The 15,731-nt window shown below is 47.8% G+C and overlaps 1 protein-coding gene across 4 annotated transcripts in view; it reads right to left on the bottom strand.

Annotated features, from left to right (window-relative positions):
• Positions 1-15,731, bottom strand: part of MYO5B (myosin VB) — a 334,482-nt gene that overhangs the window by 139,905 nt on the left and 178,846 nt on the right. For all 4 annotated transcript variants that reach the window (XM_078060351.1, XM_078060352.1, XM_078060353.1 and 1 more), the window contains exon 5: positions 5,933-6,089. In XM_078060351.1, the coding sequence (XP_077916477.1) occupies positions 5,933-6,089 (157 nt within the window). The remainder of the gene's footprint in view (positions 1-5,932; positions 6,090-15,731) is intronic.

Genomic DNA, 15,731 nt, shown 5'->3' with positions numbered 1-15,731 from the left:
ATCAGATCTCCACGACTAAGCAGTCAAATGTCATTCCCATCTGATAAATGGTATTTCTGAGAAAGAGACCAAAGATCAACACCAACCCCTCTACACCTCATCACTAGATCCTATCAGGAAGACCTCACCCTCTGGATACCATTTCTCATGCAGCTGTAGGGGCACAGTTCAAAACACCCGATGAGAATTTAAAAGTGAGGGACTAAATGGCCTGGGATGATTATTCACTCTCTATAAAGCATCACATTGCTAATGGATCGGTAATGAATATGTTAGTATTTTAATCCCTTTTACATTTTTTTTTTTTTTTTGGTTGCTAAAACACTTGAAAGATGTCTCCTATACATTTTCAGTGGTCTACGAAATTTGAGGGACAAAGAGGCTGAAAGAAAATCCAAAATCCAGACTGACCCTCTACCCCTTCTCAGCCACATCCAAGCCACGGAGCTACTAATGTCCCAAAACTACGTAAGGCTCAGCTGGCATCTGTTATTAACAAGGCAAACAGGGCAGCTGAAAGCAAATCCCTACTGTTTAAAAGGTCACAGTAACAAATACTCATGAAAATGTCCCACTCCTATTTTTGAGAGGAGGCAGGTGAGGCCTTGAGTCATGCAAGCGTTCACTCACAGAAACCTAAGCCTAGCTCTGCACTACAGAAGCTCTTCAGTCCGGGATCGCCTGCGTTCTACACGTCCACTCCCCATCGAAGTCCACCCGCTGGGATGTCCCAAATGGGTGCCAAAAATCCAACCTTAATTTAATCAAGCTTCTGAATTTTACTGCCCTTTTACAGGAAACAGAAGACAAAGGAACACGTTCTCAACATCATGAAGATGCAATCAGCAAAGTCCAGTTTGTGGAACATTCTCAAAGACCATCTAGTTTCAACAAATACACTTCAATGTATTTTCAATGTACATTTCAAAATACTCAAATTCCGTAATTCGTAAAATGGCAACAAGAGCTTTTACCATACCCGACACCACTCCTTGTGATGGCTTAGGGGAAAGCTTGCCCCAGGTCTAAAGATCACAGTTGAAAGGTCTCTCCTCCTTACCTCACTAGGCTGCTTTGAGAAGTGACAGATCTAGAAGTACTTTAAAAGTATGTAATGGCACCCACAAAGAAAAGAGGTTATTACTACTCAACCCATCAACTCTACCCTAGGACTCCCAACTCCTGTGTGTAAAGGACTCATGTGCAATTCTTCATCTTTTAAACACTTGCTGATTTTTTTTCTGGTTACCCACAGACTCAGGAAACGTTTTGATGAGTTATTATAGATGAGAAAAGAAAAACAGGTTTTAACCTTCACTGAGTCCCACAGATCAAGAAAAAAGCAGAAATGATGCAAGTGGTTACAACGTGGAAAACGAGCAAATGCTATGAACAGGAAATTCACAGCAGAAACTCATATGACCAATAAGCGTTAAGAAAAGATAACCTCAGTGGACATCAGAGAACCACAGACTAAAATGGCAGTCCAGAGGGGCTGTAACTAAGAACTCGGACACTACAAAATGAGGAGGATATGAGGACAAAGAAACTCTCCTATGTTGCTGGCTCAAATGGGAACCAGAACCACCATTCTGAAAAGTCACTGGACCTATCTAGTAACACTGAATACACATGCACCTAACGGTTCAGCAACTCTACTTCTAGATATTACCTGGAAAAATATGTAAGTGTAGGCGTGAGTAAGCACAAGAATGTTTGGTGCAGGTTGTATTTAGCAATAAAAAAAGAAATCCATGCTAAATGCCCATCAGTAGGGAAACGGATAAAGTGTAGTGTACTCACACAATGGGATACTATAAAGCTGGTATAAGTAAACTAGAACATGATTTGTGGGTAAGTTTAAAAGATGTTGAGTGAAAGAGTTGCAAAATGACAAAATATGCTACCATTCACATAGGACATAAGAGAACCACCTTCTTTGTTGTTTATGCATATGCAAATACGTAGGAAGATCAATGGACTGGAATAATTTCAGTATAATTAGGATTATACAACAGTGAGGGACATATCAATACGTGGAAGCACAGAGCAGGACAATTAGCCATGCCGAGCACAACAGGGATGGCTTGAAGGAGGGTAAACTGACAAGGGTCTTAAAGGCTGAGTAGAGTTTTGCTAGTGAGGAGGGGGAGGGGTTCTAGTTATGGACATGGCCTGGGTCAAGGGACAGGACATTTGAGTGTGTGGAGTGGCCAGAGTGTGCTGGCGCACAAGACAAGAGATGTGCTAAGTTATTCTGGGCACAGACTCTTGTATGAATAGGTTAATAGTTGCAGGCCTTGTTTCTTTAGCTTAAAAGGAACAAAAGTTAAATACCCCCAATTACATAGTAACCGGTCTTAGTTTCGATTGCTTTTGCCCACTGTACCTCCTGTCTCCTCTATCTCCCAGGATGGGGGCAGTCTCTAGCTCCCGGACTTGTGTGCTGCAGACTCTGGGCACCCCAAGAAGCCCCGTGACCCATCTGGCCCAGACTTGGTTCTGCCCCTCCTCTAACAGTCTCTTGATTACCAATATCCTTTAATCAGTGCAGACTTGTGAACAAATCACTCCCGGGATGCTGGCAAGCTCTTACACAGAACAGGGTCAGACAGCTCTGGTGCTGAGAATAAATCATCCCAATCCACCCTCAAGTCACCTTTAATTCAAACCACTGTCACTTAGCGCAGTTCGCTGGGGATTCCACTGCCTCGGACCGTCCTCGACTCTGTCTCCCCAGGAGGCGGCCACAGAAATAACGAGATGGTGCAGGAGCAGAGCTGACTGCTTGGTTGGGAGGTGCCATTCTGCGCCGGGACAGAGGCAGAGTTATCAGGAATTGGTTGGCCCCTGATGAAGACGGGCCTTGTGTTGCCTCTGACCCTCTGAGGAACCACAAAGCTGACGGGGCTTCCTGACACAAGGGCCCACCTGGACTCTTGTGAACAGTCAGGTGTTAGCAGTGCAGAAGCTGCGCTTTCTCGGCCCAGCAACACTTTCTAACTCGCCCAGAGTCCTTCCTGGCTACGATTCTTCCTTTCCATATTTCTCTCCAAGATTTCTCTCAAATAGAACACTTAAAAACTCAAGGGACAGTCTCCATGATGACCAAATTCTGTCAGTTGACAGAATGAGCCCTAGGGAATTACCCATATTGTTTCCAAAGTAGCAATTTGCACAAGGTAGAAACTGAATATTGTGAGCCCAAACCACTGCACCATTTATTTACGTGACATCACGCATTGAGGCTGCTGCTCCGTGTACACACTCCTCCTTTAGACCTTAGCAACTGAACCACATCTCGTGGGTTTCTCGGTGTGCATGGTGCTCTCCCATTTCTCCCATGCCAAAGTACTCTGAATCCCCAGCAGTGCACCAGCCCATTCAGGACATAAGAGATACTGACAATGTTAGGTTACTTTAGACCACTATCATTTAAAAACCATTCCCCAGGCAGGGACTCGGATGCTTGCATGCCATTGTTCAGTGGCATTATTCATACTAGCCAAGAGGAAACCCAAGTAGTTCATCAACAGTGGGATGGATTAACAAAATGTGGTATTATCCAAACAGTATCATCCAACCATAAAAAGGAAGAGGGTACTCCTCCATTCTACAACACGGATGAACTTCGAAAACACTAAGTGAAGTAAGTCAGACACAAAAGAACAAATACTGTATGATTCCACTTATATGAGGTGCCTAGAACAGGCAAATTCATGGAGACAGAAAGTAGCAAAGAGGGTACGAGGGTCTGGTGAGGAAGAATAGGGAGTTATTAATGCGTACAGTTTGGGATGATTAAAGAGTTCAGAAATGGATGGTGGTGATGGTTGCCTAACGCTGAATGTCCTTAATACCCTTCAATTGTTCATTTAAAATACTGAAAATGGTAAATTTTATGTACGTTTAACAACAATTAAATCAATTAAAAAGTCTTCCTGTGTCTCGTACGTGTTTAATAATGGGGTGATCTACCTTCATTAAATTCTCACCTTAACTAAAATTACTTTGTCCAGACACCAGAGATGTAACAGATTTCTTCCCTTATCTGTTTTGCCCAGAAAAATTACCTCCTCTACTTCTAAAAGAGGTAGCACTCTGGGTCTTTGAAACCTTATTACCTTAAAAATGAACTGAGTTTTGAAACTCAGGGGCAAAGGAGAGGCTGAAAGCCTGGTTTCACTCCCATTCGAGATGAAACATGATGCTAATCATAGAGTACAATCTTAGTGCCTCAATTTAGGTGCACAGATGGTCCCGGGTAGGCCAGGCCATAGTCCACCATCACATTCTGAATCGAGGCCATGGCCAGGCCCCCACCTTGGGTTTAGAATACATGCTATGAACAAACGGGCCACTAACTAGTTGCAGGTCTGACAATATTAATATGTTTGCAGCCAATAAGGCAGTTCATAAAAAAGCTCAATGATATGGAGATAAGGCTTATTACTATTATATTCAGTGAAAAAACTATAAGGAAACATACCGTAATGTGGAGGAATTATCAGCAGGCTGTAGAAAGGCAAATTTGGGGGCCCCCTACCCAGACCTTCTGAATCAGCAACTCTGGAGGGGTAGGGTCCAGCAATCTGGGTTAAACAGGCCCGCCAGGTGACTCTGATGCACTCAAGTTTAAGAACCATTGTAAGAGAATGAAAGTTTTTTTGTTCATATCTTTTTGGTAAAAATGCCTCCAACTGTACGGACCATTTTCCAATCCATGTAAGAACAAGTATGGAAACTTGCTTTTGTTGAACTCTTAATATGTTATGTCCTGTTAGTCAACAGAGAATCAAAGTTCTCCAGATAATCCAACTGTGTAGGCAGATTATACCCACAAAAGCAATGAATTCCTATGAACTGAGACTCAGTATTCAGTCGTGCAATGTGGTAAAGGGTGGGGGGAGGGGATCTAGGAAGGTCCAGGCAGGTTCTTATTTCCCCCAGCTCCAAAACAATCTGAGAGATTAACCACCTTGGTGACTTGGGTCTTAATCGATGCGGCTCAAGGCATTGCAGAGAAATCTGATACTATCTTGGCAGCTTTTGGCCTCAACTCAATTTCTTCTTCCTAAAACCAAGGAGCTGCCCTGGGCTGGCGGGGGTCTGATTCCCACCAGACTGTAACCCAGACGATAATCAAGAGCCTCTACTTCAGAGGCAGGCAATCAAAGCTGGCCCAGGGACTGCACACCCATTTAGATCTACTTTATCAGAATTAAGTGTTTATGGAGGAAAGAGAGATAAAAAGAGAAATAGAGTTCTGACCCTAAAACATGGGGAGTTACAGCAAGACCGAAGCTTTAGGAAGTCTCTCTGGCCCTGTACCTGTACTGACTGCGCTGAGGCTGGGGAGTCGAGGTACAGACGGAATGCCCTGGCCAGTCCATGCCATCACAGGTAACTGCTTCCTGACGACCAACAGATTGTGTTATCACAGAGCTTTTGGCTCTACTTTCCCCCCTCCCCATAAAATAAAATGTTCAGCTCTACCTAGCCTCCCTCGCTCATGCACATTGCCTTCCTGATGCAGCAGGCCCTCAAAGCCCTGGACGGTTTGGGCGAAGTGCGGATTTGCTGACACACGATGGCAGCAGGGGAGGGAAGAGCAGCAGAAGTGGAGGCAGAATGGAGGATGCTCACTAGAGCATTCAGCAGAGTCCAGGGATAAGGACGGCATGAAGAGGACACTCCACTCGGTACTGGGGCCCTGAAGGATGCTACCAGGTGAGATAACTCCCAAACCTGTGGTCTTAGGGGCACCTTTGGCATTTCTTCCTTACCAGGAGACAAGGGGCTCTGCAAGAAAGGCATGAATGTGCTTCCAAGGACTCTAGTGAGCAACCGCACGAGGCTGGCCACCCAGCAGTCTGGCTGCCAGAGGAAGGAACTCCAGCCAGAAAGGCCAAGTGTGTTTGGAAGGCTTTACCTCCATGATGGGACTGGACGCCAGGACCTTCTCTTCGATGTTGGTGTCACTGGCTGAGCCGCTCACTGTGGCAAAATAGCGCATGGCATACTTGGCCGACACGGTCTTGCCGGCTCCAGACTCCCCGCTGACGATGATGGACTGGTTCTTCTCCTCTCTGGAAGGGAAAAAGCTCTGGTCAGTGGCTGGCCGTGGAAAGGCTCTGTTGCCTCCCAGGGACTCTATTGACAAAGCCCTGAGCTCGATCAAGGTCATCTCATCTTCTTTGAAGAATAAGTATGAGGAACAGTGTTAAGATAGTCTGCTCTCCCTCCCGTGCTTGCGTAAGATCCACGAGCAGGAGAAAGGAGAGTTCAGAAAAGGGCTTACCAACAGCACACAGCCTTCCTAAGGGCCCTCAGGAAGGGAGATGGGGCCAGTTGGTCATGATGACACATCCTCCCTGGATGCAGCATCCCCCAACCTGTTTCTCTATGTACATGTATATATACACATACACATCCCGAGATTTTACATATATGCCCTTTCAGGTGCATATTCTCACCTTTGATTCTGTGGCATGCCCATCTTGTACCACTGCGTGAGTTACAATTTTTCAAAAACAAGGATCTTTTCCTCTCGTGTTTGAGCCTAGCGTGCCACTAGAGTTTTGAATTTCTTGTTCATATATGTCATAAAAGGCATGCTATTAACCACCAGACTGATCTTGCTTCAAGCTTATCAGAAATTAGATAAAATAGCTATCAATTGCAGTAAGAGGGATTTCAGTAAGACTAAACCAAAGGCAGAAAGAAGATACTCTACACTAGATAAAAATGCATCTATATTTATCCCTTTAGAATAGATAGCAGAATGACAGACAGGTAATGCAGAGAGCAGCCTATCAGATCTCTAAGGAACATGCGTGTTCAAGCACAAGGCGCGAACAAATGTGTGGGCCACAGATTTGGCAAATGAATTGCTTATAAGGGCTATAGTCGGCCACCTACATCCAGCTCGCAGATCCACGGCCGGGAAGGCAGGCACTCTGCTCTCAATCTCCAGTCCCTCTAACAGTGCATGGCACAAAACATATGCTCCTAGGGATTAACCGGAAACCCCCCTTCCTAGGAGCGTGGAAGTGGGTTTATAACACAGGCCTCCTGGCATCGGCCCACTACTACCTACACCAGTTCCTGGGGCTTCCTGGGCAGAGCAGGCCATGGCAGAATGAACAGGGAAGCCACCGCAGGCTGCCTGCCCCACCTTGCTAATTATCCACACAGGTAGACTGTGGCTTTCTCAGCACAGGAGTACGAATGCTGGCCTTGCTTCTGATCTGGTCCGACAGCCAAGAAGTATGGAAGCAGTGTGATGACACCGATGTCAACTAGTTGAGGACTAGAAAGATAGGAGAGATCTGGGCTGGGGCTGGGAGCACTGGGCAGACTCCACTGTGGTAGCTGGGCTGAGGAAACCCGAACCGAGAGCCACTGTTCAAGGTCAGCAAAGGGCGATGGGGTCTCAGCTCAAACTGTTGTCATCAGATGGGGAGGGATGGGAGTAAATACAGGTGTCTAGTGCATACCGTTGAGAAAATGGGGGGGGGGAACCAATGGATCATCCAAACTGGCTCTACAACCAATTACCTGAGAACATATGTAAACCCTACGTAGTATTTGGAGAAATAAGTGGCTTGCTGAGATCCCTTGTAGTTCTAGAAGCCTGTGGATGATGCTTGTATTTCCCAGGTTCACTCAGTTTAATTTTATAGGACATCCACCAGACCCCAGGGATAATGACAGGTGTCACCTCTCCTCCCAATACTTCATTATCAACTCCCTAGAAAATGGCTCAGAAGCACAACCCTCCAGGATGATTAAGAGTATAACCGGCTGGACCTCTAGCCCTGGAGCTCTAGCCCTGGACCGTGAACCTCTGAAACAGACCCGAGCTTGACGTCAGCTTCACAACACGCCCCGTAACCGCAGGAACTGAACTGCAGGAGCCACACCCCCAGGCCTGACGTTTTGCCTCAGGTCCCCACATTTGACCTATAATCAACTGAGGAGCACAGGATGTGTCTGAGCCTTACTCAACAGAGGGTCACATGGAAAGGAGAGATAGAGACTGTCCGAAGAACTCAAGAAGCCTCCTTGGGAGTAAACATAAGGATGCTAGGAGAGTGTGACCCAGAGCAGCAGGGGCGGGGGGCAGGGGTAAGCGCTGCCTGGCTCCCTGTGGCAACAGCACATACACGCCAAACTGAACTGCGAGGAGACAGAGAACACAGTACGGTCGGCGCAAGTAAGAAGGCACAGACCCATGACACGTGCCACTTTTCAGCCGCAGTGTCAAGATGGGAACCGCCCTGTGCATCAGTGGGAAATGACTGCAGGGTCAGGCACTGGGCTCAGGAAAGAGAGCAGCTCCTGCAAGAGGCAGAGAAGCCTGAGGAGCAAGCAGGCTATTCCAAAGTCAGTCATCAGGAATTCAAGAAGTGGGGCTGGCTTACATGACAACAAAGTGTCAGGAACTCAAGCGACGGAATCAAGGTGGGGAAACAAGAAGCTCTTGAGCATGGGGAAGGGCGGGCAATGGCCAGCAGGGCAAATTGCTGCCTTATTTGATGGATATTAGATGTGATACTGACATGTAGACTCAAGTCAGGTAAATTCACCTCTTCTTAGACCAACAAGCACCTTTTGACACCTTCCCTAACTTAGACCATTCTCAAATATTTTTAATTGGAGATTTTTATGTAGCTCCCCTGCACTTCTGCATACACCGGCCCCTCCCATCCCTAATTAATTGCCCGGCTAGGTGCACAACAGGTACACACATACGCTATTTGGTCACAGCCCATAAGCTGGCCTTAGGGATGATGGACAACAGCCCTCTCTTGTTCTATGTATATTCGCTTTGCTTCCAACTCAAACAACTGGCAACCAGAATACGGGCATTAAAAACAAACTTGAACCTCATTTGCAGTAATTAGCTGGCTGACTTTGGACAAGATCATTCACTGATTTGACCCTTGGTCATCCCAGCCCAGTCCCTCATGACTAGGAGGCCCAACTCCTGCTTGTCTTCGTGGCCGCCTTGAGGTAGGTACCCAGGTCTCTGATGCATCCCCACACTCCTGCCCGATTGTGCAAAGCACCGTTCTCAGGTTTCTCCCAATCAGAACAGCAAACTGCTCATTGCTCGTTGGACCAAGTCTGAACCCCTTAGTTGAGCACTTGAAACCCTCTACCACGCATGCCCGCAGCACTAAAACCCTTCACAAGTGTGGCAGACCAGCGCTACAGACAAAAACTGGGCTTTGAGTCTAAGGACCTGGCCTGAGCCCTGCTTCTGCCACCAGTGGGCTCTTTGTAAACCTTCACACCACGCTGCAGAGCATATACCCATCTCCCTGATTTGCTGCAAGACTGCAGGAGACGAGCTCTACACTGCGTGTGGGATGATGGGAGTTCAGGCAAACTGGACTACCGGTCTCTAAAACCATACCCTTTCCCAGCCCTGCCATGTGTGGTTTTCCTTTACCTGACCCCACCTTCACCATGGACTTTCTCTCCATGCAAAGCCCGCTCCGTCCTGCCTCAGGTGGCCCAGCAGGCTATTATTTCCCCGTCTTCTAAAGCCCACATCATTGGCTTTGTACCACTTTTAAGACACTGTCACATTCCCCCTTATATTGATATCAGTCCTATCATCTTACCTGTGTGACTTTGGGTCATTTCTTTCCTCCGGGCTTCTGTCCCTTTACCTCTAGAGGACAGGCTGTGACTTGGGACTCCCCAAAGGATCTCCTCTGTCTCTGACACTGGAGGATTCTGCCACCAAAATCCTAATAGGAAGTGTGGGTGGGGGAAAGCTCTCCATTTCAAATTCTGGTTATTTAGGGCTGGTTTGGGGTTAGAAGTTTTTAAGTATGGAATTCTACCCAATATCCTTCAAAAACATAACTCATATATAGCTCCATCCATTCAGCCCAATTATAGGCAGGACTTAGCTGGCAACTTGGATCAATTTGCTTTTCAATGAATTATTTTCTCTGAAGTCCAGTGGAATTCCCTTTAGAAAAAGAAAACAACGGCCAAGGGCTTTCATATCCAGCTGTTATTCAGGTCCAGGCTGTCTTCAGGGAAGCATGCAATAGCCCCAACAGGAAAAGTCACTCAAAGGCCTGTGCCTCAGACGAGAGCACAGCATCCTAAGGCACCTAGCCACCCTCCAGCATCCAAGCAGAACACGGACAACCAACTGACAACCAACCAACCCCCCCACCACACACACAGCTGCTCCCCCATTTCACACTGGATCCTCTTCTTTGATATCTGAGAGGCATAACTATTGCTAAACCACCTCTTGCAAACATTTCCCACCAAACCACTGCAGGGCTTTCAACTCCCTGAGCAAGGTCGATCCCCACCCCCTCCCCATTTTGGAGGGGGGCCCCCCCCGGAAGTACAGCAGAGGCAGATGGCTGTTAAGGCACCTGAGGTTGCTCCACTAAAGGAAAGCCCTGCTGATCAGCCGGACACTATAGGAACTTTAAGAAATGCTGCTGAAATGTTGTCTTGTTTGGGTTTCCTGTGGAGAATGATTGGTCACCTGTGGCCTCCCAATCAACAACATGTACACAGAATGCTCAGGGAGACGCTGTTCCAGCTGACTCTGATGGAGAGAAGCCCCGGAAGAGCTCCAGAGCAACCATCCCAGCTGGGACAGGCAATGCCAAGTGCCCCACCCGTGGTCCTATGTGGCACCTCTGTCCTCATATGTGGCCCCGTGTTCTAGCAGCCACAGTCCACCCACACTAGTCACTGAATTGAGAACCCATGGAGGGCAGACACTCACTTTAACCTTGAATCCCCAGGGCTCCTGGCACCAAAGCCTCTCTGTCCACGGCCCCCCCTTACTGTGCCTTCTCCATGTAAGTGGCACTAGCCCCCACTCCCCGACGATAGCCACAAACCTAGGAATCATTGTCCCTACTTCCAAGCTCCACATTAGCAAGTCCTATTGCGTTATCTCCCAATGCAGTCTGTCCCCTTCTCTGTACATCTCAGTCCTGGACATCACCACCTCGGACATGCGTGACAAGAACAGCCTTCTGACGTCCACTCCCACCTCCCTTAGCACACCCTCCTCACGTGGCCTCCTGTATGCGAATACTGAATCACATCTCTCCCCGGCTTTCAGCCCTCCGGTGGTCCTCTCTGCCCTCCGAGAGCCCAGCTCTCCTGCGTTTAGGGGCCAGTTTTTCACCGTCACTCTTCCCTTTGTTTGCTACATTCCAGCCACACAGGGCTTCTTTACCCCCTCCTACTTTATAGTTGCCTGAAGCTTTTCTAGCTCAAACTTTTTTTCTTTTATTTGATCTCACAACTCTTAATGCCTGGTACTCAATCACACTCTACCTTTGGCAGCTCTTGCATTACTGCTTTTCAGTGCAATTAATTACTATTTACATCATGCTCGGATGGCATGCAGAACTGTTAGCCATGCACCCCATGCTTAGGATTCATAAGACTACTGGGTGCCAGTCTTCCCATATTAAAGAAGATAAAGCTAAAGTTTAGAGAAGCCAAGACATATGCCCAGAGTTCTCAGCTAGTGACACACCAAGCCCAAACTCAAACACAGGCTTCCACCTGTCTGCCCAGTGTCCCAATGGGCTGTGCTGGGACAGCACTACCATTACACTCCTTGTGTAAGAAAGCATCCCTTAATGAACGTCCCCCCTGGAACAAATCTAGCCTTCATATAAGAGATTAGATGTGAATCAGGCAACCTTAGCACTAGTTGGCTTATGACTTCAGCTGAAACATGGCTTCTTCAGAAGCTCTTCCCTGACCGCCTTGCCTTCACAGCATTCGCTATACAATTTACTAACGGTTTACTCGCTCTCACCCTGGTCTCTCCCACCAGAATTCAAGTCCCACGACGGCTGACCTCAGATGCAGGGGCCCGGATGGGCAGGCCAGCAGCTGGACTGTGTGAAGACCAGAGCCCCAGCAAGGACCATCACGTATGGTGGTCCATGCAGGCTGCGCTCAGCAGCTGGTGCCCCCTAGAGTTGTGTGATTTACTGCCCACAAAACCAAATTTGGTGGTCTCTGCCCTGTGCTCAGCCTCCCATGCTTGTTCATGGGAAGGGGACTGTGGGAGACTGAGTCTCAGGTTCAACTACTGGCCTGACTCAGGCTTTCTGAGAGCAAAGGAAGAGGTGGGAGCAGCATCTGCTAAAGCACCCCCCCCCGCCTCCCCAGACACAGTGCCATTTCCCAACAGGACGGAGGGGGAAGCCTGGCTAAGGCCCAGTAGGAAGGACACCCTGTCTCTGAACACATCATTAAGCCCCTCCATCGTTTCCTCCTCTAATGACAAATCATCCAAAAATTTGGGTGTCAGTAGAATGTATTCTGTTCACTAATAGGATCATCAATCTACTGTGTCTTGCCTGTCTGTTGGGTCTCTAATTATATTTTCAACACCCTCATCACCACACAGATTATCTACTACAGTTTTAAAAAACTACACTATAGGGGTGCTTGGGTGGCTCAGTCGTTAAGCAGCTTCCTTCGGCTCAGGTCATGATCTCAGGGTCCTGGGATCAAGCCCCGCACTGGGCTCCCTGCTCTGCGAGGAAGCCTGCTTCTCTCTCTCTCCCCCCCCCCACTCCCCCTGTTTGTGTTCCCTCTTCTCTGTTAAATAAATAAAATCTTAAAAAAAATAAACTACACTAGAGAATGGGGAGTCAACAAATTTGTAATTAATTTTTGTTTGGGGCACCTGGGTGGTTCAGTCAGTTAAGTGTTGGTTTTGGCTCAGGTCATGATCTCAGGGTTGTGGGATCGAGCCCCACATCAGGCTCTGCACTCAGCACAGAGTCTGCTTGAGATTCTCTCCCTCTGTTCCTCTCCTCTGCTCATGTGCATGTGCTCTCTCTAAAATAAATAAAAATTTTAAATTTTTTGTTCAACAAAGATATTTGTGTCAGTTCCATGTACAGAGTTAATAATTGGGAAACAGGCTAAGAAAATTCAAATGAACCTTAGAAGCAATGCTGACTAAAAAAGTGACAATAGTAACACGGTTTACTGTCTTTAAGAGCTCAAATACAAAGAAACAATACAATGTCTAGTGCTACAAACACACAACTCTATTAAAGTGAGGAATTTAGGTGAAGTCAGGTGGACAGAATCAGGTTGGGGCAACCAAACTGGGTTCTGTGCGGAGCTAAGAGTAAGGCTTGGGGGACAGAGAGGTTTGGATGGAGATTAAGTGAGGCAGGAAGGATACAGAAAATTAGTGGGGCAGATTTGGACTCAAAACAGAGCCACACAGTTCCTGAGTCCATGGTTAAGGGCTTCCTCCCGAGGTGGGGGCAGTGGAGAGAACATTCTGCTGTGACAAGGGGCTGGCCCAAAAAGCTCCAAGCAAGAGATTCTATGACCCCTCTATAGGCCCAAGGCACCCCTGGTTTCTAGAGGGAGGGGGGTGGACGAGCATCCCTGGGTACCTCTGCCATCAGGCACGGATTTCTTACGCCACCACACCCTCCCCCTCCAGAAGGTAGGGCTGCGTGCTCAGGTGCCATCTACAGCTCAAGCCAAGTCATTCAGGAAGGCCGTCATAAATATTCACGAGAAACTGCTTAGTTCGTATTTAGCAATTAAAGTTCTGAGTGTCTCCTTGGAAAGATGAAATCGAACCTTTTGACAGTGTAGCAGAAGTACTTAGTGCATTTAACATCCTAGTATCCCTTCCCCACTCCAGTTTCACAGCGGCTGGTGGAGCGCCGAGTTCTGTTTATAAGCCTCCAAGGTGTAGCAGGATATAGGTAGGAGCAACATGAATCTGTCCCTTCCACTTATGGGCTGTTCCCGAGAGAGGCGGCTCCTCTCTGATGTGACAGGAACACAGAAAGACCCTCAGGGAGCGTAACCAAGCCCAGCCCTCACCGGCAGATAAGCAGGTGCAGAGGGAGACTGAAGACAGGCGAGGGGCTTCTCAGTGCAAGTGGGAATGTGCCCACTTCTTTGCTCTTAAGATAAAGGGCTGGAAGAGGATCCCTAAGACCTGCTGCTACTGCTGCACTCAGAGCTGGGCCGTGTGATGCGTTCCGTATTAACCACGGTTACCTACTGATGTCAAACATTTTGGAACTCGGAAACCCTGGGGCTTAGGGGAGGACGAGCACCAGAAGCAGAGGTTTTTCTACGATTTTATACTTTATAAACTTGTTTTGGTTAAATGGTGTCATTAGCTGGGGTGAACTACAATACACACATGGTTGTACCCTCTAGTGCCAAGTAAGCATCCCTTTTCAAACTATTTCATTTAGTTCTGGAAACTTGTTTCTCAGGGAACAAACACATTCTAGTAAATTCAGCTACATGGTTTTTCATGAGTCCAGCTGGCCCCTGAAGCAAGGTGCGCGTGAGTACCCCAGTCTAAAGCCCGTTCTCTTCCTCTGCCAAGCTACCAGTAAGATACAAGGTCTTTGACTTTATATAGATACTGCTCTATTCATTCATCTTTTAGATTTAGGGCACCTGTGGAGGCCCATTTCGGCATCTCCCCTCACTTCTCTGGGCAGCCTCTAAGGCGATCTCCTCTTCCCTCGTGAGGCTAACTGGCACGTGGACATGGCTCCCGACCCACGTGGCTCCTGAGAGGTTCCAGAGTCCCGCGTGTCCAAACCAGGGCTCTCCAGCTCCCCACCTGCTCCCAGCGCAGATGGTCTGGCGCTCCATGGGGCAACGAGCAGGGACCTCAGCAGTGGCCCTTGACTCCTTCCCCTCCTTTACCCCATCAGGCGAAGTTAGCTGTACTGCCCTCTTTCTCTAATTTAGACCCAGATCCTACTCCTCATCCCTCCTCTCCTGGATGCCCCCAAAGCACCCTAGCTGGTCTTGTGCTAACTCTGTTGCCTACTCGATCCGTTCACCCCGCATTGCTGCTGGAATGCTCTAAGAAACTCATTCAAATGCGCCCAGGCCCTGCTCAGCCCGGCTGCAGGAGACACTGTGGCCTGAAGGATGCAGCCCACGTCTTCAGCATTCCAGGCCCTTCGTGATCTGCTCCCAGAGCCCAATCCAGGCAGAGGCTCCAGGCAGAGGCGCCAGGCTGTGCGGAAGGTGGGAAGGCACAGTGTTCAGGGAAGAGGTGAAGTTTAGGACAGTCAGATCCCAACAGGCAAGTCATGGTCTTTGGCAACATTTTGCAAAGAACCAGCATTTGTTCACTAACCCTGACTATGTTAGAAACAGCAGCAGAGACTATGAAACGACCTCAGCTGGATCCCACATCAAACCAATTGGGTCACCATCTACGGCGGTGGGGCCTGGGTATTTTGATTCCACACGTGATTCTCTTTTTTGCTACATTAGTCCTGCTAAGGTTAAGAACCACGGCTATACACTCGACAGCTTAATTAAACGGTCACCATATAAACATGTTCAGGTACTAGCGGCAACTCTAATACCCTGTAACTTACTTCTATCAGTATCAGCCTAATACAGTGTAACACTAAACTTAAAACAAAGATTAGCTTTAAGAGGCTTAACAGAGTCCTTAAACATCCTTCCCGGGGGCAGACCATGGAAGCCTTTACATTTAATTCCAGTACTCTGGCAAACGGCTTATGGTAAGTCACCCAGAAACCAAAGCAGCGTCTCCTCATTAACTGGAGTTACGTTGTTGACACCCACACAGTTAAAATCACGGCACAGAGCAGTCAGCTCTGCATGTTAGAAAAATACAAAGCACCTGCTGGCGCCTGCAGTTGGGAAGAGTAAACCGT

The sequence above is a fragment of the Halichoerus grypus genome, chromosome 13 (assembly GCF_964656455.1).
Source record: "Halichoerus grypus chromosome 13, mHalGry1.hap1.1, whole genome shotgun sequence".
NCBI lineage: Eukaryota > Metazoa > Chordata > Mammalia > Carnivora > Phocidae > Halichoerus > Halichoerus grypus.
The sequence above is the reverse complement of the archived record's forward strand: the minus strand, read 5'-3'. Positions and strand labels throughout refer to the sequence as shown.